General features: G+C 46.9%; 4 protein-coding genes across 6 annotated transcripts; 2 read left to right on the top strand and 2 right to left on the bottom strand.

The window, feature by feature from the left end:
- The first annotated feature begins 416 nt into the window (after positions 1–416).
- Positions 417–4,270, top strand: LOC135434591 (uncharacterized). Its single transcript, XM_064691199.1, has 3 exons — positions 417–597; positions 653–4,045; positions 4,111–4,270. Exons 2-3 carry the CDS (start codon positions 783–785, stop codon positions 4,268–4,270), a joined length of 3,423 nt encoding a protein of 1,140 aa, XP_064547269.1. The 5' UTR covers positions 417–597; positions 653–782.
- Positions 4,271–8,312: 4,042 nt separating this feature from the next.
- Positions 8,313–11,468, top strand: LOC135434563 (G-protein coupled receptor moody). Of its 2 annotated transcripts, none has more exons than XM_064691167.1 (3): positions 8,313–8,955; positions 9,036–9,695; positions 10,265–11,468. In XM_064691167.1, the coding sequence occupies exons 1-3, from the start codon at positions 8,444–8,446 to the stop codon at positions 10,686–10,688; spliced, it is 1,596 nt and encodes a 531-aa protein (XP_064547237.1). In that variant the 5' UTR covers positions 8,313–8,443; the 3' UTR covers positions 10,689–11,468. The 2 variants fall into 2 exon arrangements, with proteins under 2 accessions (XP_064547237.1, XP_064547238.1); XM_064691168.1 differs by having other exon boundaries at positions 10,269–10,523.
- A 24-nt stretch (positions 11,469–11,492) lies between these two features.
- Sik2 (Salt-inducible kinase 2) lies at positions 11,493–18,352 on the bottom strand. The gene is made up of 8 exons (XM_064691169.1): positions 18,069–18,352; positions 16,977–17,696; positions 16,849–16,912; positions 16,501–16,787; positions 15,284–16,441; positions 14,985–15,214; positions 14,232–14,333; positions 11,493–14,150 (listed from the first exon to the last, which is right to left on the bottom strand). Exons 2-8 carry the CDS (start codon positions 17,526–17,528, stop codon positions 12,386–12,388), a joined length of 4,158 nt encoding a protein of 1,385 aa, XP_064547239.1. The 5' UTR covers positions 17,529–17,696; positions 18,069–18,352; the 3' UTR covers positions 11,493–12,385.
- A 1,029-nt stretch (positions 18,353–19,381) lies between these two features.
- Positions 19,382–22,428, bottom strand: LOC135434562 (uncharacterized). 2 transcript variants are annotated; one of them, XM_064691165.1, is made up of 4 exons: positions 22,227–22,428; positions 21,806–22,097; positions 20,109–21,752; positions 19,382–20,032 (listed from the first exon to the last, which is right to left on the bottom strand). In XM_064691165.1, the coding sequence occupies exons 1-4, from the start codon at positions 22,342–22,344 to the stop codon at positions 19,840–19,842; spliced, it is 2,247 nt and encodes a 748-aa protein (XP_064547235.1). In that variant the 5' UTR covers positions 22,345–22,428; the 3' UTR covers positions 19,382–19,839. The 2 variants fall into 2 exon arrangements, with proteins under 2 accessions (XP_064547235.1, XP_064547236.1); XM_064691166.1 differs by having other exon boundaries at positions 21,806–22,173; positions 22,227–22,368.
- Between the last annotated feature and the right edge of the window lie 14 nt (positions 22,429–22,442).

The following is a 22,442-nucleotide window of genomic DNA, read 5'->3' as shown; positions in this document are numbered from 1 at the left end:
GTTAATCTGTTTTTTTTTTTAAGTTTTACTAAACGCATTTTAAAGGGAATTTACCTGCAAATAAGTATGCATGAAATGAGTTACATTAGCTTCAGAAGCATTAGATGGCAACGTGAGCTACATATGTACATATGTATGTGAATGACTGGAATAAGAGCACGAATGAGTGTATTGCTGAAATGTACGCAGGGCTGCATTATCCCTTGGGATTTGCATTTGGTATTTTATGTCAGTATTTGCGATATTGTGCCCTGGTTTTGATGATGTCGCCATTTTAATTTACATTTGCGCTTGCCCAGTTTGTAAAGTTGGTTTGACAAACTTAAATTGAAATTCGAGAGTTTGAACGTTGATTAAAAATAGTTTGTCAATTTGTGATTATTTAGCTCATTGGTGAGTATTCAATGAAATAAAAATAAAGTAATTCCAACGCGTTAAGGACACTAATTCAAATGGGAACTGCCGATTGCTGCCACAGTGTTGCCACCTCGTTAACATTTCAGTTCATTTGCTGAGCTGCAAAAGCTGCATGAAAAGGAGTATTTTTCACTTTGATGATTGCATGAAATGGGAAATTCTAAGAAGAAGAAATTCTAAGTAAGAAGAAATTCTAAGTAGCCCACTGTGCGTTCATTTGTCTCTTCTTTTTCAGCATAAAATCAGTACACCTCATTTGAATTTTTTCGGTCAGCTGCTATTTAAAAATAAAGAAGGAAAAAGGAAATTTTGTTGTTAATAGTTGACCAACGGCTGACAGTATTCATAAATTTGCTGGCGCAAGAATGGATTGGTTAATTCTAACCTCATACTTTCTGTGGTTCTTTTCCCCTTTATCCAATCCGGTTGTGCATATATGGTTAAGACTGCGAGGACCTCAATATAGCATTCATATCGCAGTACCTGATGTCTTCGAACCACCGGACATCGAACAGATTGTTCCGACAGATTTCGTGGAACGCCCAGTGCAAAAGTACTTGAATCCCTATGGAGATGAATTTGAACAACATCTCGGGAATGGCGGCAATATGGACTCCATGCACACCACGCAGGCGCAACAAGCTGAACGGCAGGGCAGAAAGAAATCGCCGCTATTTTGGATCCAACTGAGCAAAAGCTTCAGCATTGTGGCCTACGACAATCCCAGGACCGTCTATCTGCATTATGAGAGAATTTTCGAGGGTGTGAATCGTGTCACCTGGGTCAATCTCAATCTAGCTAGCCAATTGCTTTGGCTGGTCTATTTGCTGTGTCTGGCGGCTGGCGTCGTTGAGATGTTCGCCTATATGCTGTGTGCAGGCTCGGTGAAGTTCCTCAAATGGCTACCCAGCACGATTATGGGGTTATGCTCGTCTCCACAAGTCGAAGGATCTTTGCGACAATTGTTGCCCCAGACGGCACACCTGGAAGCCGTGGCTATGTTTAGAGCACTCCTGGAGATTTATGCTCCCGTTTTAAACCAGCCTGAAACGCCTGTTGATGCCCCGTCGCTGGCAGGTGAATCCGAAAACAATGAAACGTCTGGCGAATCCGACATAGTTTCTAAAATTCAGCAGACGGATAGCGCACGATCTTCCGAATCCGGCGCAAAAAGCGCACGGTTCAGTGACGCCCCACAACAATATGTTGAAAAACCGGATTTGGATCAGGAAAATAGACCGGAAGACATGTCATATGAGACTCTGGTTGAGATGATGGAATTCGAGTTCCAGCTAAGAAATCTGTTTGGCGATGAAAGGCCGTTCGGTCCGGCCTCAGAGCAACATGCTCCAATCACAGATTTGAATATTCAAGAAGTTAACGAGGCATTTCCAGAGACTCAAGACAGCGATTTAAAATTGGAAATCCAACTGGAGTTCAGCAAAGCGCAACAAGTTGTTCTTATTAAATCTGAAGAAAGTTTTTATATTGAGAAAAATGATGAAGAACCTTTCCAGATTGTCGAAACTGAACAACGGAATCGGGACAGCAACATCAAGTCGTTAACCCAGCTGGACTTCCCCGAGGCCCCTCCAAAAAATAATCCATTTGAGTCGAAAGAAGCTTTTAACATAGAAGAAAATGATCAGATATTGCCAGTTAGGACTGCAGATCTCTTACCGATCCCGGATGCTGCTGAAGAACCTCTCAAGGTTGACGATGCCGAGCAGGGGAATGACGTGCGGGTGGGCGGATCCGAAATCCAAACTCAGTCAAATGATTTTATGTCAGTTTCCGACTCCTCAGAACTGTCAATAAACATGCAAGAATCTGAGGAACTTTCCATATTTGAAGATTCTGAAAATTTTGCCTCATACATAGACGGCTCTGAGACATCTTCAGATAAACACGACATCTTGGCAACTAAGCCAGGCGATGTTCCATTTAAGCCACTCGAAATTTTTCATATTGAAGATAATGAGACTTTCCCAGATTCTGTTGAGAAATCTTTTCAGATTGTAGAACCCGAGCTTGGCGATGAGAAACAAGTTGCCATGAGAATTGGATCTAGGAAACCATCAAACAACCAAGATCCCGACGCACAGGCTCAGTTCGATTATATATCAATTCCCGAATTATTGGAATCTGAGGAACTTTCGATAATTGAAGAAACCGATAAGGAAGCAGAGTCGGAATGTTTTATATCAATTGTAGACGGCTCTGAGACATCTGCCGAGATTCAAGATATTGCTTACAATTTCACAGAATCTTTAAAAGATATTCGATTTACAAAAGAAACCTTTTTCATGGATCAAAATGATGATTTATTGCCAGTACAGTCTGCGGATTCAGAACCAACATCAGACCCTGCCGAGGAACCTATAAGGATTGAAGAAACTGAGCAGGTGAACAGGGACGATATCAAAGACTCAACTGAAGCTTTTGCAGACGTTGTTCCATCGAAATCGGAAGGAAACGATGACACATGGCAAGAACAGTTTGCAAATTTATTAAAGATCTCGAATGAGGATTCGTTCAAAGCACACAAAACCGCGCAGGAAGATGACAATTGGGTTAGTGCGGTCGTACGATCTAATCCACTTGGATCTAAAAAGCCATTAAAGGTCCAAGAGCTCGAACCCGCACAAGCACGGACAGATGATTTTGCAGGCTTCGAAGAAACTGTAAGCCAAGTGGAAGCCAACCTTTCAATGGTGCAAGGAATCGATAAGGAAGCGATGTCTGATGATTTAATATCATTTGTAGACTGCTCGGACACATCCTCAGATACGGATGAGAACAACTTTAAACTGGAAACTCGGCTAGCAAATAAGATATTAATTGGTGAAGCCCCACAGCCAGATGATACGATTGGTAGCGAGGTACAGAAAGCTGAGGTTCCTTCCCAAACTCAGCAGATTTCTGAAGAAATCTTAAAACTACCCGAAACCTACGCTGAGTCGGAACTTTCAATGACAACATCTGAATGGTCGGACTTAGACATTGATATTGAAGAAATATTAGCAACACCTCCGCCTCCGTTGTGCTTCCCCAACGCGCCACAACCGGAACTTCCAATTGGGTTTTACGAACAGGTCGATTCCAACGCGACAACTGACTCGATCGCCGGAGCCCAACAGCCAGATGATTCAATAAGTTCAAACATTCCCGACGTTGAATTTAGCTCGGCAACTGACCTCTTCTTGACTGAAGCAACTCAGCAGCTCCATATGACGGACGCCCCACAACCATATCGAAGTATTTCCGCCGTCAAGTTGCGCTCAAGTTTTCCTAGAGACCAACAACCGGCTGTGTCAATATGGCCAGGAATGGAATTTGGTGCTGCGAATCCAGGAACTGGACCACCTGTTCCAATATGGGCAAATGTTCCTGAGGTAGAATTATCTTCAGCATCTAGTATGTCGTTGACGGAATCCCTACAACCAGCTTCAAGTATTTCCGACGTGGAATTCCGCTCGGTAACTCAGCTGTCCTCGCCTGGACCAGATCTTCCACTTGAGCCCTACAGTTCTACATTTAAGCCAGTCGTCGATTCACGATCGGCAGCTCTGTCGGCCGACCTATCCAGCGATATTCCCGACGTAGAACTTTTTTCAGCAGGTCGGCTGTCCGTCCCTGCAGACCCACAGTCCGAGGTTTCACTTCTGTCCTTCGAACGCTTGTTTCGTTCAGTTGCCAAATCTCGTTCGGCGAGTCAGCTGAACAGCGCTCGGGTCGCCGAAACAATTGTTCCAAAGTGGACAGGCAAAGCTTCCAGCATACCCGACGTCGGATATCGTTCGGCCACTCGGCTGTCCAGCCGTGGGATCTTCGCCAAATTGGATTCTTCTAAGCCAGTTGCCAGATCAAGTTCAGCAGCTCAGTTGGCGACTCGTGGAAGCCCAGAATCAGAACCAAGCTCTAACGAATCCTCATGCATTTCCGGTGACGAGCTACATTCGCCAATTGTGCTCTCCTTTCTTGGAAGACCGCAGCCCGATGTCGCTTCACATAGGTCAGACGCCGAACTCCCATCCGATAATCTGCCACTTTTTCCTGGAGTTCCGGAACCAGTTGCGCCAATGTGGTCAGACGAATCTTTGAATGTTGAAGGATACGATTTTGATGGTGTGATCGGAACAATATTCTGTTGGTTACCGATTTAAATGCTTTTCTCTCTTTTTTTTTTTTGGATTTCAACCCAAAGTTGAGAATATCGGAGCGTACGGTGATGATCTACAAGAATACATCATGAGCTATGAACCGGGTGGTAGTCCAGCTGTGGAGCCCATGTCCACCGAATCCGAGCAGGAAGTCATGGAAACGGATGATCTGGAGAATCCAGATGGCACGGTCCAAGTTACCCTCTTTCTGCCCGATGGCCAGCCCTATTTGCTGAACTGCCGGCGCTTGGATCATATTTAGATTAAGATCAAGCTTTTTACTAGCTACTAGATAAGTATTTCTCTTTCCCATATTTGATAATCCTCCTTTTAAGACGAATTTTTCTTTTCTAGTTTTAGTTATTCCAGTTTTGGTTTTCTGCATGTTTTTCAAATCTTTTATAATTTCGTTTCGATTAAATTTAACTGTATATCTAACTTGTAAGTGTATTTTTTAACGGACTTATCTTTGATATGTACATATATTTTGAAAAAAACTTAGAAAATTTAGAAGAATAAGGTGGCCTTGCGTATTCTTTTCCACACGCAACGGTGGAAAATCGATGGAAATCAATTGCATGCAACTTTTTCGTTCAATCCATCTAATCGGTTTTAAACGTACAAAATAAAACCTAAGATTTGAGAGCTTAAGTAAAATCCCTTATATTAATATCGAATTGCGATATCGTATAACAGTCCAATTTAGTCTGTTTCAAGATATTCTAGTCAGATTCTACAGTACAAGCTGCAATTATTTTCTGAAAACATCGTAACACCATAATATTTTGCTCGAAAATTGTGTTCCTGGTTTTTTTCTTCAAGATGTCAACTTTATTTGGCTATATGAAAACACTCTGAACCGAACATAATGTGGTCTTACTCCTTATTAATACCATACTCCTAAAGCAATATACCCTATATACTATTCACGTATACTATATAATCTATCCGTCGTTCTATTCAAGTGCTCTTCAGACTAGGATATTCCTGGAATATTCTTAAGATAAAAGAGTTTCTTTTTGGAGCATATACCCTATATATTACTTAAGTATACTATATAATCTGTCCGTCGTTCTATTTAAGTATTCCGAAAAAAACAAAAAAACAACAACAACAATAACAAATTTGATCTTTGTCTAGTTCACTGATTTGTGCGTTCACTGTACTGTGACTGTCTTTAAGTACCCGGAATTACACGCATTGCTTCAATTGATATTGATAAGGCCCGGCAGCAGGGAAGGGGTGGGGGCAACGGGCAACGAGGGTGGGGGGATGGGGGAGGGGGTAAGGGGCGCTGCGATTTCGGTTTCGGGTTCGTCTCTGGCTTCGGGTTGCTCCGCCAAGTATTTCACAAATGTTTACACAAATCGAGTAGACGGCCGCGTTTGTTTATGCTGAGAAGAACACGATCGCTTATAGATATATATTCAAGTGTGTGTGTGTGTGAGAGAGAGAGAGAGAGAGTGTGTGCGTATCTCTTTAATTGCATAGAGCTCAATGCTTTGCGATGGGTTTCTGTTTGCTCGAAAGGGCATCTGATTAGCGGTCAGTTGGCTATCGATGCCAACCGCATATCAAAGTATATATAAATATAAATACACTATCTATATATATACATACATGAGTGTGTGTGTGTGTGTGTGTGCACACATTTCACACACTCTTGAGCTCTTGGCTAATGAGAGCCGCGGGCGTTGCCGGTCAATTTTCAATTGTTGCCAAAGACTTTTTCATCCGACTCAGTTGTACATGACACTCACACACACACACACACACACACACACACACACACGCAAGACTCTCACTCTCACTCTCACTCTCATTCATTTGCCCATTGCCATACCCCTTGCCGCTGGCCCATTCGCTGCGCTCTACTCAATGAACCCGCACCCAGTCCAGCGACCGATATGTCAACCCCCCCCCCCCCCCCCCCCCATACTCCTCTCTGCGCTCGGTGACTATTTTTTCTGTCTTTTTTTTTCTTCAATGTTTGCTTCATTAATTAATTAAGATGACGCTGGCATTAAACGAGCGGACGAGGGAGACCGTTTGCCACCCGGCTACTGGCAGTTCCCAAATCGAATCGATCTGCTCTGACGCCATCGTGCTCGGTCGCCCGGTCGCTCGGTCGCCCGGTCGCCCGGAGACCGCTTGTGGGTAGGTCACGGGGGGAGGGTCACGCGGGGCGTACATTTAGCTGGAAAACGGGCCCAGTCAGTCGCTGCGGTTACACATGGAAGGGCGTAAGATATTCCCATGTTCTCTATAACTAAAATAGACTCTTTGTATATATACATATACGCTATAAAACGCAATATACCTTATCGTTATTAAGTTCCTTATAAATACCATACTCCTATAGCAATATACCCTATATATTACGCAAGTATTCTATATAATCCATCCGTAGTTCTATTTAAGTTCTCCTCAGACTTGGATATTTCTTGAATATCGTTTAGATAAAGGAGTTTCTATTTGGGGCATATACCCTATATGTTAATCACGTACGCTATATAATCCATCCGTAGTTCTATTTAAGTACTCCTCAGACTGGGATATTCCTGGAATATTTATCAGATAAAAGAGTTTCTATTTTGGGCATATACCCAATAAAAGTACTCTATACTTTAATTTCTTTGTTGTTCCTAAAATCGAATACCCTGTAATGGGTATATTTTCTTTAATGCGGTTAGTATGTGTGTATAAATACCGAGAAAATTTATGCTCTTTCTTTTGATTGCGGTCTTAGCTAGCATGTCCAGCCATATATTATCCGCAGCCAGGCGGAGGAAGCGACTCGTTGGTGCATGCCCATTGCCTGGAACTCGAAAGAATTGAAAACATTCTATTTGAAAATCGTGAGAGAGCTAAAAAAAAAAGCCAGGGCAGCGGCCAAATCAAGTGTGTTTATATTCAACTTTAGGCGTTTTTTCGACTATGCAGGCAGCCCTGGTTTCTGTTCCATTTGAACAAATTCTGAAAAAGAAACAATACGAAAAGGAAAAAAAAACAAAAAAAAAAAATTTTAGAAAAGGCCAAAATATAAGAACAATGTAAACAAAGCGCTCCGCTCATTTCAAATTACCCGATGATGAAGTCAATTGTTGTATACAATAAAAACAAAAAAATTGTTGTTGTTTTCCTTTTCGAAAGTTTCGTATCGTTTCGTTCGCAATACCCTGTAACCATAAAACTCTAGATGAGCGCAAGGATATCAGTTGATCAAAGAATGTATAAGATATATTTGAAAACGATGAGCAAACGCACGATCCCAAATCCATAGCTTAAAGATCTCTGGCAACATTGGAACTAGAGTTTTGAAATTTGATTTTTAGATGAGAAACAAGTCCTCGCTTCAGTAGCTTAAAGTAACATATAGTATATGAATAGCCCACTTGTGTTATGCCGACTTAAGTATAGGTCTCCCTCGATTGATCTTACCCAGATAACTCGGGAACTGGCTGAGCTAGAGTTGGGCCATGTGGTATGCGGATAGCCAGAGGATTTTGGACGTTTACTACAAATGTTTCATAAGGTTTAAGTAGAAATTTCTCGAGCTATATGAAATGAATAATAATTCGAGCGCAGGGTATCTAAGCAGTCGGGCATGCCGACGCAAGCAGCTAACAGAGCACACTTGATGCTGTTGTTGTATTTGTTAATTTCTTAGCTGGATGCTTGGCTATTTGGGCTAGTGTGTGGATATATAGAATTTAGTTTAGTACAATAATCGGCGCAGGAACGAGCTCGTCATAGTTCGAAACGCCGCATTCCTTGGCTGCGCGCACACAGATAGCCACCCACCCACCAATCCAATCCAGAGCAGAGGAACACGCGACAAACCAGTCACAGCTGGGCGTAGCATGATTCACCAGTTGGATAGCCAGACGGAGGGCCAGATCCGGCTGCTCGGCGTGCCAGGTGCCGTTGCCCAGCCGCTGGCATTGGCCCGCAAGGCTGGCGGCGCCAACAGGAGCAGCAGCAGCATGGATCAGCTGACGGCGCCGGAGAACGAACTATTCGAGGGCTATTCGGACGAGCTGCTGACATTCGCATGGATCGCGTGCATTGCGTTCATCATTGTCGGTGTGCCCGGCAATCTGTTGACCATTGTCGCCCTGTCGCGCGGCAAACAGACGCGCAACTCGACGGCGATATTCATCATAAATCTATCCTGTTCGGATCTGCTCTTTGGCTGCTTCAATCTGCCGCTGGCCGCGTCCACCTTTAAGGAGCGCGCCTGGACGCACAGCGATCTGCTGTGCCGCCTCTTTCCGCTGCTCCGCTATGGCCTCTTGGCCGTATCCCTGCTCTCCGTCTCGCTGATCACCATTAATCGCTACATCATCATTGCCCATCCGCGTCAGTATCCACGGTAGGTTTTGCGCCCATGTACCTTGATTCTACTCTCTCTCTCTCTCCCTCTCTCCTCTCCTCTCTCCTGCCGCCCGACAGCATTTATCAGCGTCGATATTTGGCGCTCATGGTGGCGGGCACCTGGCTGGTGACGTTCTCGATTATGATACCGACGTGGCGCGGCGTCTGGGGCCGGTTTGGCTTGGACACCAGCATCGGGTCCTGTTCGATATTGCACGATAAGTACGGTCGTTCGCCCAAGGAGTTCCTTTTTATGGCGGCCTTTATGCTGCCCTGCATCTGCATTGTCATCTGCTATGCAAGAATCTTTCTGCTGGTCCGTCAGGCGGCGATGCGGGCGGGTGCCAAGAGCTCCGAGCTGGCCATAACGCCGCCGATACAAATGCCCACGCTAGCACAGAAGCCGCCCGTTGCCGTTGACAAGCCAAAGGATAAAGGCAAGGCCAAGAGCAAGGATAAGCGGAGGGAGCAGGACAAAGATGAGGATTCCGGCACATCGCGTCCCTTTGTTGTCGCCGAGAGTCTGGCCTATATCGACGACAACGCCTCCTCGGAGAGTTTTCCCATCTCGTACAGCATCAAACAGGAGGCGCCTATCGATGCCAATGTCGTGCTCCAGGACAATAATCTCGCCAATAACAAGCATTCGGTTTCTGGATCCGCTCCAGCAACGGGTTCTGCCACTGCCGATGCGACAGTCAACAAATCCCAGACCCAGCCGGAGCAGGGCCGCAACTCGTAAGTAGCCTGCAACTATATTTAACATGCACTGTAAACTTACAACCAACTTGCAAATCACAATTTGAACCTTTGACCGAAACCCAAAAGACTTAAGACAGAGAGAAACGGGCATCACATCTTTGATGTCTCGTCGATTTGAAGAATTGAATATATATATTCAACTTTCTCTTCAGAAATTCCATTCGAGATAGACCCCATTGTAAAACTAAGATAATAGAAGAACATACAGCTAGATTTTTTGGAAATTTTGTATCTTACCTATCGTTATCTAAATCAATTAATATTCCAACTTTTGTTGTTGTTTCCTTAAGATCACGATCAAACCGAACAATAAATTATGTCTGCCTAGTATTATCAGATAGGGGTCAACGCTTACGGTTCAGTAAGTCGTAGTCGTATCTTTGCCAGATAAAAATATTGAAATTTACATTTTGCATTCAAATTTTGTTGACTCTCGGGAATTGTGCAAATATGTATTTGTTTGTTTGCGAACTGTATAACCCATAATCTTACCCCCCTCTCTCGCTCTCTCTCGCTCTATCGTGTTGTTGCCATGCGTCTGGCAGAAAGAACCCAATCACCACATCGCTGCGCACTTCGTTCACCCGGTTCAGTCCACGCAAATCGCACTATGTGTCCATGGGTAATACGTCGAACGCGTCGTCGATCTATCCGGGCCGGATGAGCGTCAAGGATCGGCGACTGCTCAAGATGATACTGGTGATATTTGTGTGGTTTGTCATCTGCTATCTGCCCATTACGGTGGCCAAGATCTGGAAGAGCGCCAACGATGTGCACGTCTTCAACATAATGGGCTATCTGCTGATCTATCTGACCACCTGCATCAATCCGCTGATCTATGTGCTGATGAGCTCCGAGTACAGGCGCGCCTACTGGAATCTGCTGCGCTGCCACCAGTCCGAGCAGCAGCAGCAGCAGCAGCGGGCCCTCAAGAAGCATCTCGAATCAAATCGGGCGCTCAAAACGTGATCCATGTGGCAGTCGAGACGCATCCCGAGTTCCGTCCCAGCAGTGAATATCCATATACATACATACATACATACATATATATGCTATGAAGAAAGGTTTTTCCAGAAAAGGTGTGACCGCATTATTAAAGGGGAATACATATACCCATACAAATCCATATCCATATCCATATCCATATCCATATCTGTATCCGTTTCCGTCTAAAAGCTTACTTTTATATTGAAGCTTTCTAGAGCCCGTACATTGATATACCTATGTATATTATAAAAGATATGACCGTATACTAACTGGCCTAGAAATCCATATCCGTACGCCCATTTATACGCGTATATAGTGCTATATAGTATGCCCTGATGGCATACAAATCCACCTGCATAACCGTTAAACTTTTATGCATCATAATATAGAAAGATTATATCTCTATATATAAATAATATAGGGTCACACCTTTTGGTATGATATATATCATACCTATAGATGTCAAATGTTACGCATATCCATATTTTCATTTACATATACATATATATCCACAAAATACGATAAATCCCATATAGAGATATATATGTTATATATGTGATATATAGACGATTTATATAGTTATCAGACTGAATGACATACTTATTTGTCATTCAGCTAGATAATTGTCTAGTTTATTCGATATACATATCATATATAGGCTCCAAGTCGATAGCTTTATTGAATATGGATATTGGATATGGATATGGATATGAATATCGAGTTAAGGTCGCTGCTAACTTTTTTTTTTTGTGTAACAAAGATCGATAAATTGAAAAAGTCGGAGCGTGTGATCGAAAAAGTATATTGCATTTTATACCAAATGACTTTTAATATCTGGTTTACATTTGAATTCCATGTTTAAGAACAATCGATGTTTTATTTATTTGCTTGCCGCTAATTATTGTACCAATACACATACATACACATATATGTATATGTATATATATATATATATATATATATATATATATGTATATATAGTATATGCATATGTGGTATATATATATATTTATATAATGTATATCCTATGCCATCAATAAATGCTTCGAATAATTGATATATGTAGTTTTTGACGTTGTTTTGCTTCTTTTTGATTCGTATTTCCTTCTCTTTCTTTTGGGAATTTAGAATCTTGCGTCTAGTACCAGAATATGTGGTATAGCTTATTATATAATTATTATCAATATACATATTGTATATGCCAGTGTGTGAGTGTGTGTGTGTGTGTGTGTGTGTATGCATACGAAACTTGGACTACTTAAGGCTAGTAACACAACTAAATGATCCAATAATCTGGTAATACCTATCGCCAAAACGATAACGATAATCGGTAATCGATTATCGATTATCGATAAATCGTTTCGAGTAATCGCTGAACTGCCAAATGGAACTAACGGATCTCTCTGCCACTCTCTCTCACTAACGGTAATGTATATGTATATGTAAAGCCTATAAACGTGTGTGTGTGTGTGTGTGTGTGTGTATATAATATTATCGTATAATAGTATCGTATATTATATATATATACTATATATATATAGTATGGTATTGTTTGCATGTATATGAATAGAATTATTATAATAATTATTTTACTTTGTTTTTTGTTGTTTAAATAATTATGAATGAATTTCGTTAAATTTGAATTGCGAGCGTATTAAAAAAGGTTTCGCCGCTGACACTCACACGGACTCCAGATGCTCGGATATCTCCAGTATGGGACTCTCGCTGAGCGGCTTGACCAGCGTCTGCCAGCTGGGCGTGAACAGGCTGAGCACCGGCGGCGTCGTTGTCGTTGTCGTCGACTGCGCCCGATACTCCGGCTCGGCATGACCATGAGCATGAGGATGGGCATGGGCATGAGCATGAGGATGAGGATGAGGATGGCCAGGAGCAGCATGATTATGTCCATGCCCATGCACCACATGGCTATTGAGCAGCGCCTGCGATGGTGTCGCTGGTGGCGTTGCTGGCGTCGTGGACGGCGGTGGCGCCGAGCTGCATGCAACCCCAGCTCCAGCTCCAACTGCTGATCCAACTGCAGTTCCAGTTTCGCTGGCCGGCTGGCTGATGTAGGTGGTCTTCAGATTGATTTGGCTGAAGACGTGCGCGCCGGGCATGGTCAGCGAGTGTTGGAGACGCGGCGGTCCGCTGCGCGGCCTATCCAGCATGGCCAGCTCGTACAGATCCTCGGCCAGATGCTGTTCGGATGCGGGCGGCGGCGGCGGCGGCGTACCATGCACATGGCTGTGATTGTACTGGACGTGGCCATGATGATGGCGACCGGCCAGCTGCGCCTCCAGGGCGTATTGCTTCTGGAACAGTTGACGCTTCTGCTGCAACAGGCGATGCTGCAGCAGCTGCTGCTGCAGCGGCGGCTTCTGCATGGGCGACATGGCGCCCAGATGCTGATGATAGATGCCCGGCGGCGGTGGCGGCGGCTGATAACAGCCATGCCCATGGCCAGCATACAGATCGCCGGCCGCCTCCAGCAGCAGGGACGGCGGCGGAGGTGGCGGCGCATACCCAAGCATCTGCTGCTGCTGCTGCTGGTGATGATGATGATGGTGGTGGTGGTTCTGGGTCTGCAGGTGGTGCAGCGTGTGGTGCGGCTTGATGGGCATTGCATAGAATTGACCGTGTGAAAATTGACAATTGGTCAGGCTGAGCTCCTCCAGTCCGAGATGAGCATGACCATGACCATGGGCGTGGGCGTGGCCGTGGGCGAGGCCAGGCGCATACACAGCCGCCTCCTGCTGGAGCTGCTGTATCTCCAGCCAGCCGTGACGCTTGGCCTGCTCGTAGCGATAGCTGCCATAGACACGACTGGCGCCCAGCAGCGAGCTGGAGCTGAGCAGGCCCTGGGCCACCAGGCCGTCGCTGGCGCGGCGCCCCTCACGGAAATGGATGGGCGAACGCTTGTCCGCGAAGGGCGGCGGCGCCGGCGACTGGTTGGGTGGCACCGGCGCCGGTGGCGGCGGCGGCGGCGGCAGCGGCAGTGGTGGATTCACTGCGCCGGGCATGTGGATGCACGAGCTGTGGCTGCTGTACAGTAAACGCTCCGATGAGTGCTCACTGGAAATGGCGGCTGCCGCTGCTGCGGCAGCGGCCAGCATCGAGTTGCTCATACAGGAGGGCAAACTGCCGGCAATGTCCGGCACGGAGGGCAGCACAAAGTCCAGGCTCTCATAGGCGCTGCAGTTGCTCTTGGATGAGCCGCGGCTCAGGTTCTGGCTGAGGCTCTTCGAGTAGCTGCCGGCCAGTACGCCGCTGGAGCTGCTGCTGCTCGCATACGAGCGTGTTCGTGTCGCCTGTACGCTGGTCAGATCCGTCGACGATTGGGAGCCCTCTTTGGCCACCTCGTTGCCCTGATCCGTGTCGCAGCCCTCGTCGGTGCTGGAGCTGCCCTGGGCCAGCACCTTCTTCTCAAAAGTCTTTTTCTCACGTCTGCAGCAGCAACAACAACAACAACAACAACTCTTCATTAGCTTCATTCGTCGGTTTGGAATTACGGATCGGATCACTCACCCGTCTCCATTTGGCTTCGACTCCTGTCCAGATTCCTCCGAATTGCGGCCAGCATCGCTGGCATTGCCATTTGTGGTTGGGGTCTTGCGTTTGGGTTTCTGCCTCGGGAAAGAGTCCAATTAGTAAATAATGTGAACATGGAGGAGGACGTGCTGGCAAGCTAGTTAACCTGAGATGCTAAACATTGCAAATGATTGCTTGATGAAGTTTTACAAGTGCAGCCAAAAAAAAAGTGACCATGGAGGACCTTTACATACGTGTCTACATACGCCTCAATATATTTGGTTAATGGTTTTGAGCATACACAACTGGGATCTAAATGATATATGTGGATGGATATTTAATGTGACCATGGAGGACGTGCCTATGGTGCTATCACTCACTGAACATATATATATATATATATATATATATATATATATATATATATATTGATGACGTATTAACCGAGTGCATCCGGCTGTGAAGATAATGTCAGGGTGAGAATTTGCAAAACCATTTTATATTTAGGGGAAGAACAAAAACTGAACATGGAGGACACTCGTGTGCTCGCTGCGGCAAGCGAAAGGCACGTGAAGGACACGCTTCGAGGATAAACATTAAGTGACTATGGAGGACGCATGCGATGATTATTAGCTAGAGCTGGGCATGCGTTGGATGCATGGAGGTATTGTGAGGGAAATAAATAATTGCATAGAACGTAACCATGGAGGACGTGCTTGGCACATATTATAAGCAGTTCCGATTGTACACACCTCAATGGGCAGTGGACTCTCTTGCAGGGTCTGGAATAGTCGGTTCGCCTCGGCGGACATTTTGTAGCGAAAGCTCTGATTGAGATTGGCGGTGGAATCAAAGCTATTCGAGCTGGACATTGGCTTTATTGTCTTAGTTTGTTCGGCAGTGGGCGTGGCAGCGCACGAATGTTCCATTGTCGCTGGCAGCTGATCGTCCTCCTTCCTCGTATCGGCAATAGCCGTCGACTGCAAGAGATTGGATTGGATTGGATTGGATTGAACAAGACCAGGAGCAAGTACGTTGCATGGACTTACCTGCTGCAGCAGCTGGCGACAATCCTCGGTGCTCTGCTTGATGATATACTCGCTAATGGTCTGATGCAGCTGCTTGGGCGCCGGCGACGACAGATGCCCGGCCGGATGGCCGGACTGCTCCAGCTGCTGGCTGGCATTCAGGAGCAGCTCGCGACACCGCAAATTGGCCAGCGAGGGCAGCGGATGGCCGCTGCTATTATTGTCAATGCTGAGCGAGATGGCAACGGGTCGCTGGCCGGCGGCCATGGTGCGCGGCGAGCTCAGGCTCTGATGGCTGATGCGCGTGGAGACGGCGCAGCTGTTGCCCGCCGACAGTGGTGTATATCTAGCGGGCATGGGCATGGCCATGGGCATGGGCATGCCCGGAACCGGGACCGTGCCCTCATCCCCGTTCAAGTAACGGGCATGAGCATGAGCATGAGCATAAGCATGAGCATGGGCTTGGGCTTGGGCTTGGGCGTGGGCCTGCTGCTTGACCGCATAGTAGGGATCGGCAGTGGATCGTTCGCTCATCAAAACAGTCTGATGGCGGCTAAGTCTTTTGTGTGTCGGATCCTTGGCTAGGATCACGGTGGATATTGTCTTCGTTTGCTGCTGCTGCTGTTGCTGCTGCTGATGCTGATGCAGCTGCAACAGTTGCTGCGTGGGCAGCTGGTCCAGCATCAGCGACTGCTTGCTGCTCTTGTAGAGCAGGCGGCTGGCGGCGCCGCTAGTTTCATTTGGCTTCGCCTGCTCCTTCTTGTGTGAGACGCGATCCTGCAGCAGCAAATAAATGGCGGCCACATGATCGTAGGTGTTCTTCTTAAGGCTGGCGCGCGTCTTATCCGGCCCAATGCCCACATACTCGGACATGATGCGCAATATATCCTCACTGGGCTCCAACACCGCCTGCCGTTCCACACTCAAATTATATTTGGCGATTAGCGCATGCTCCAGTAGCTCGGGGCACATCCAGCGATGCCGCTTGATCTGCTCGATGGTATAGCGACGCGTTGGCTCCAGCACCAGCATCCGGCGTATCAAATGCTCGCACTCCGAGCTCATGAAGAAGGGTATCCGAAAGCGTCCCGACAGCACACGATCCCGCAGGCTCTGCAGCGTGGATCCATCAAAGGGCAGAGCACCGCAGACCAGCACATAGAGCACCACACCCAGGGACTGCAAGTGCAAGTGAGGGTATTAGATTGTAGTCAAATTCTATGTGCATATTTCCTTACCCAAATATCAATTTCGGGTCCAGTGTATTGTTTGCCCTCGAATACCTCGGGCGCGGCATATGGCGGGGAGCCGCACCAGGTGGCCAGCAATTCGCCGGGCTTGAAATGATTAGAGAAACCAAAATCGGCAATTTTAATGTTCATGCTAAAGTCCAGCAGCAGATTCTCCGCCTTCAGATCACGATGCACAATGCCCTTCTTGTGGCAGTACTCCACGGCGGAAATGATTTGCCAGAATTTAAAGCGCGCCGCCGACTCCGACATGCGTCCATACTTGGCTATGTAATCTGGAAGCAAGAGTTGGCGTTTAAGATTGCGAAACTATGCCAGATTTCAGTAAGTGCTTACCAAAGATCTCACCCTGGCTGGCATATTCGGAGACAATGTAAATCATGTTCTTTGTTTCCATCACCTGAAGTGCAAATGATCCAAAGGATTAGTTCTAGCTGTAGCCGGAGCTGGCGGCGCACACTCACCTGATAAAGCTTGATGATGTGCGGATGTTTGAGCTTCTTCATGATCTCCACCTCGCGATAGACCTTCTGCAGGTTTGTATGATCCAGCTGTGATTTATCAATGATCTTGATGGCCACCTCGTTTTTGGTTATGCGATGCCGCGCCAGCTTCACCACGGCAAAATTGCCCTTGCCAATGGTCCGTTCGATATCGTAGAAGCCGACGCGCATCGGCTCCTTCAGCTTGAGCAGCTCCTTGGGACCGCTGCCGCCGCTGGCGAATAGCTTTTGCGCCAAGAGCACATCTTTGCAGCTGGCCAGCGCATCTATGGAGGGCGTTGTCACCGCATCCATTACGCTGCGTGTGCTGGCCAAAATCGGGTCCGCATCGTGCGCCTTATCGTTGGACGGCTCCGGGCCATTCGAATTTGTTGCTTGCGTCTCCACTTCGCGGTCATGTCCATTGGCCAGGGGCGGTTCCGCGGCACTCGCCACCGGCTCCTCTTTGCACGGCGTTGCCACTGAGCCCGTTGCTCCTCCTGGCTCCTTCGCCTTAGCCTCGCATGCGCTCATTTTCCGACTTGGCCAGGCTGCGGCACGGGTTCAAACGTTGCAGCTGCGGCTGCTGTTCATGCTCCCGGCGCATGCAACTGGCACTCGCTGTGGCTGTGGCTGTGGCTTTGACTATGGCCACCCCTATAGACGCCTCAATGCGCGCTCCTCCATTGCAGCGCACGCTGCCTGCGACGACAATTGACAACAGCGAACAAAAATTCATAAAAAAAAAAAGAAAAACACAAATAAATAAAACGAAAACAAGTTCACAAATTTCTATACTCTGATAAGAGATTAGCTCACACGCACGCACACCAGCACACATAGAGTACTCCCGTGTATGTGTGTGTGTGTGTGAATGAGTGCGCGCGTGTGTGTGTTTTCGTATGCAGCATAGAAAAATCAATAAGCAGCCGTCGCGCGTCTCATAAATCTCTCCTTGGCTGGACGCCGCCTTCTCACGTGTAGCTATTACACATACACGAAGATTACGCGCACACACACGCACACACGCACATACACGCGCACTCACACAGCTCTAATGAGCACACAAATTACCGTTAGTTTCCGCAAAGTATTGCAATTGTTTTTGGTGTTCAGCTCTCAAGTCGCGCTTTGTTTGATTTTTGGTTATGCCTCTTTTTTTTGGTTTTTTTTTTTGATTTTTCGGCAAACACTTTTGCATGCCCCGCAACTTGTCCAGTTTCTCCACCACCCCCGCAGTCAACCAATCCAAGACGGAGACGTTGCCAACACAACCGACGACCAACGACCAACGACACAACAAGGCAACGCGTTTCTGCCGTCGATCTGACCCCCGGAAAGTGCAGAGCGGCCAGCGCAACCAAAAAACCAAAGGCGAAAATCAACAACAACAAAAATGACGAGCGTGCTTTAAGGGTTGCCAAAGTTTCGCAATGCGGCTGCGACTGCTGCTGCCCGCTGCGTCTGGCAACCCGGTGGGGCCAACGGCCATGCGCATGCGCATGTCCTGTGGGGGAGTTCATTCAAATCATGGCGCCTTTATCGTTTGCAATTTATCAGTTATCGCTCATCCATCTAATTTATATGAGAAGTCGACATACAAAAATTAATAATATAAATTAAATAAGCACCATAAAAAGAAAACACCTTTTGGTTTCCACGCTCTTAAAGGCCATTAACAGATGGGAGGGCCAGAACTATGCAATTAAATAGATACATCTAAATACATATTAGTTTTTTAATGACAAAAAAGTATCAAGGTAATGTGTAATGAATATAGTTTATATTTAATACGATTTCAACAGATTATAATAGAGGCGACAAACAGAAAATTTGACATTTACATAAAAAGTGTTCAGTAAAATATATATTAATGCATATATTTTTTTCAAAAGAACTCGGCGGAGTACATTTAGTTTTGAAAAGGAATGAGACAGACTTTTAAACAAAAATAATGTGGTGATCAGGTTTTATAGACAAACTGCTAAAAAAAAATTGGCATTAACAGTTTTTGGGATACGAAAAAAAGAATCCGCATGTTCATGAGATGCCTAAACGTTAAATGTCTAGATATGCATTTGCTAGTTCTACTTTACACATTTAATGCAGTACTTGGTACATTCCTTGAACAGGCCCATTAGCTCCATACAAAATACACGTTAGCTATGTGCACATATTGGCTTATATTCAAAATTGCATTACATTTTATGGAACAGGTTTCAAATAATAATAATAATAATAATGCTTTTGTACAGTGGAACAAGTGCATGATGCCTGGCGGAAACACACATATTTTACAACAAACAAACAAACAAACATTTCAAGTCTAAACATCTTTCGCTCTGCCTCTGCCTCTGTCTCTGTCGCTCTCGCTCTTTCTCTTTTGCTGCGCATACAGCTCTCCATCTCTTTCCGTTCGTCTGTCTATCTCTTTCTGTGTATGCTGTCTCGCTTTGCAGAGCATTGCCCTAGTCATTTGAGGGCAAACGCAAAGTGCAAGCTTTAAAAAACGAATTCGGCTAGTTGATTGTGCCATGCGCTGTTCCCTTATTCAGAATTATATAAATATATATATATATGTATATATATATATAAATGAATATATACATATGTCTAATATTTATAATAGTTATATACATAGACCGATGTACAGACAAAACTCGACACTATACGAAACGCATTAAAAGCTTAATAAATAGGCTAAAACGAGCTGCACAGGTGCCCAGCACAAAATCTGAACAGCCTTTAGTTTGGAGCACCTGATGGTTCCCAGTTGTCGCTTGCCGAGCGACATGATTTTCGCCTTGGTCTGGTAATTGTATTAAATTCAGTTTTGATTATTAATTCACTTCTTCGGCAGCAGCTCCGCGGCAGCAGTAGCAGCATTGAAGGCAGCGCTGGCGACTGGCGTGTTGGCGGTCGCGATGGCAGTGTCTTCACCGTTTCCGCCGTAGCAGCGCCGCTTGAAATCGCTCAACAAATCCGGACGCTGCTGCAGACCGTGCTGCGGGTCAATGTTTGACGATTGTGTTGTATTTCTGTGCGCAAGAGATTGGCAACTTAGTTCGTGTGCTTTGTTGGGGTCAGAGGTGGTTGCTAATCGGTTTCACTTACCTTGTCTTGGTTAGCACCGTGCAGCCGTTCTCCACAAGCATGTTGAGGGAGTAGAGCGTGGCCAGATTGAGCAGGCTATCCTGCTCGTAGATCTCAATGTCGGGCAAACGTATTTGGGTCTGGCGGGAATCCTGCAGAAAGCGTGCCAGGCGCTCGTTAACGCTCAGCTTAATGCTGAAACCTGGACGATCGCCATTGATGCGCCGGCAGCCGGCGCGTATTTCGCGCACCTCCTGTATCTGCATGGGCGGCGATGACGACAGGAATGGATTTGATGTCTCGCCGGACATCTCGCTTTCGATCTGCTTTAGCGCCGGCATGCCATTCATGCTGGTCTCCGTGTCAAGGCAGATGTTGACGCCAATGAAGCCAACGCTGCGATTGCCACGATTGGCGCCGCCGCCACAGATCTCAATCGGCTCCGAGCTGGCGGCCGGCTGAAAGCGTGTCAAATCCTGGAAAGCATCCGGTAGGGGAGGAGACTGCGAAGTGCCGCCGACGCCGCCGTAGCTGTCAGCAAAAGTCATTGTCGCTGTCGCCTCCGTGCCGGACATAAGCGTATCATCCTCGCCAATGGTATCATCGGAGCGTATTTGGGGCAGCAGCGATTTCTTGGTCAGCTTGCGCTTGGGATCATATTTGCCGCCGGGACCAAACTCATTGCCGGGCCAATCGGTTAGCTCGTCGTCGCCCTCGCGATCCGTATCGTGCAGCCGATGGCCATCCTCGCTGTCCGATGAGGAGCTCAGCGAACTGGAGCTAAGAAAGTCATACAGCTCGGTGCAGTCCATCGACTGCACCTGCAGTGGCTGCGGTGTTTGGCAAAAGCGGCGTCTGCGATGCGCCTTCGTGGAGCCGCCGCCATGCATATGACCATAATGCGATTTCTGGCGATGGGCATGATAGTCCGCAACAGCGCAGTCCAAAGACAGCTGCACCGGCAGCTTATCTGAAGTATTTAACAGCGTCTCAATATCGCTGACAGGCACAAGCGTTTCCGTACTAAAGTCACCAAGGCCAGCGGCGCTGGTTGCACTCTCAACCAGCTCCAAATGAAGATTGGCTGCTGCCGTCTGTGGCTGTGCTTCCGCCTGCTCGTGCTCCACACCCTCCTCTTCCATGTTCGATGTGTTGTCAGTCTTTTGTGCTTGTTGCGTTTCCGTTTGGGTTTGCGCAATGCGATTTATCTTGGAGAGCAGCCCCTTGTTGAGCGGCAGCAGACGATCGCTGTGCGGCTTCGATGTCGATGAATAGCTGCGGGGCCGCATGCGATGGTACTCCTCGATGTGCGTGTACCGCGGCATGCTCGACGAATGCAATTTGCTAGAGCCGCCGCCGCTGCAGCCCGCGCCAACAGAAACGCCAGCCTCCTGATCATGCTCGTGATAGCGATCGCGATTAGAACGTTTGCGTTTACCGCAAAAAAACAAATTCGAACGATTGCCGCTGTCCATCTTCAGCACACGTTTTCGTATAGTGCCCGTGCCGGTCATGTTGCCGGCACAGCCGCCCAGCATGCCCGGATGCAGTGGCGACTCCGTAAAGCTGTGTGGTGACACAGCCAGATTGCAATCCTTGCTGAATTCAAACTCCATAGACATGCGTTTGATCTTTCGTTTCCGACGCGAGTTCGGCTTGTAGAACCTAAAAACGAAGCGTATTAGATTCGCCTCTGACTAGAGGGCGTGTCTACTCACCGAGCTGGACTGAAATTGGTCTCGTTCAACGAGTCCGACTCGAGGGCGCCCATGCCCATGCGAACAGCTGCGGCTGCATTGAGCATCTTGCCGGGCAGACGCAGCGGCAGCATTGCCTCGGCCTTCTCATCCGAATCGCTCGCAGGCAGCATCATATCATTGTGTGTTTGGGTATCTAGTCCATCGATGTTTGCATTGGTATTCGAGTGGTGGCCGTGTCCATGTCCGTGTGCATTATTCATGGTGTCTGTGGGGCTGCTCGACGAATCTTCGGTTGGTTGTGGCGCACAAGCTGCAGGTGAAGTGCAGGTGAAGTGCAGTGAAGTGGAAGCAAAGTGGTTTTCATGCTGTCAATTTGCCCACCAGCACTGTGGGAGGGGGGCGTGCTGAATATGGCCAATATCTTGGCTCAAATACTTACGCAAATTACCCGTTGATCGAGTTCTTCGACGCGAGCCCCACCTACCAACGCCGCACGCCCTGTCCATGAGCGACGTCTCCTCCAGGGCGAGGGTCAAGTCGTGCGAGAACTGATCCATTTGCACCAGCACACCCGAATTTCAATTGCGTTTCATTAAACTATTGCGTGTGCGTTCGCAAAAAATTTATACAAAAAAAAAACGAATCTAAAGGTAAG

This window comes from Drosophila montana, unplaced genomic scaffold (genome assembly GCF_035044405.1).
Source record: "Drosophila montana isolate Dmon_TW-CO22-7 unplaced genomic scaffold, ASM3504440v1 contig_3416_1, whole genome shotgun sequence".
Taxonomy (NCBI): Eukaryota; Metazoa; Arthropoda; class Insecta; order Diptera; family Drosophilidae; genus Drosophila; species Drosophila montana.
This window is presented reverse-complemented; position numbering and strand designations above follow the sequence as displayed.

What these genes read in the sequence shown, in the direction of transcription:
- Sik2 (XM_064691169.1), bottom strand. Translation starts at nt 17,528, where the DNA reads ATGAGCGCATGCGAGGCTAAGGCGAAGGAGCCAGGAGGAGCAACGGGC. An exon ending in CAGCCAGGGTGAGATCTTTG is followed by an intron (nt 16,788 to 16,848) that starts GTAAGCACTTAC and finishes TCTTGCTTCCAG; the next exon opens with ATTACATAGCCAAGTATGGA. An exon ending in TCGAAGCCAAATGGAGACGG is followed by an intron (nt 14,151 to 14,231) that starts GTGAGTGATCCG and finishes TTGCTGCTGCAG; the next exon opens with ACGTGAGAAAAAGACTTTTG.
- LOC135434591 (XM_064691199.1), top strand. Translation starts at nt 783, where the DNA reads ATGGATTGGTTAATTCTAACCTCATACTTTCTGTGGTTCTTTTCCCCT. An exon ending in CTTTTTTCAGCAGGTCGGCT is followed by an intron (nt 4,046 to 4,110) that starts GTCCGTCCCTGC and finishes TGTTTCGTTCAG; the next exon opens with TTGCCAAATCTCGTTCGGCG.
- LOC135434562 (XM_064691165.1), bottom strand. Translation starts at nt 22,344, where the DNA reads ATGGATCAGTTCTCGCACGACTTGACCCTCGCCCTGGAGGAGACGTCG. An exon ending in TCGATCAACGGGTAATTTGC is followed by an intron (nt 22,098 to 22,226) that starts GTAAGTATTTGA and finishes CTTCACCTGCAG; the next exon opens with CTTGTGCGCCACAACCAACC. An exon ending in ACCAATTTCAGTCCAGCTCG is followed by an intron (nt 21,753 to 21,805) that starts GTGAGTAGACAC and finishes CTTCGTTTTTAG; the next exon opens with GTTCTACAAGCCGAACTCGC.
- LOC135434563 (XM_064691167.1), top strand. Translation starts at nt 8,444, where the DNA reads ATGATTCACCAGTTGGATAGCCAGACGGAGGGCCAGATCCGGCTGCTC. An exon ending in CATCCGCGTCAGTATCCACG is followed by an intron (nt 8,956 to 9,035) that starts GTAGGTTTTGCG and finishes GCCGCCCGACAG; the next exon opens with CATTTATCAGCGTCGATATT. An exon ending in CCGGAGCAGGGCCGCAACTC is followed by an intron (nt 9,696 to 10,264) that starts GTAAGTAGCCTG and finishes TGCGTCTGGCAG; the next exon opens with AAAGAACCCAATCACCACAT.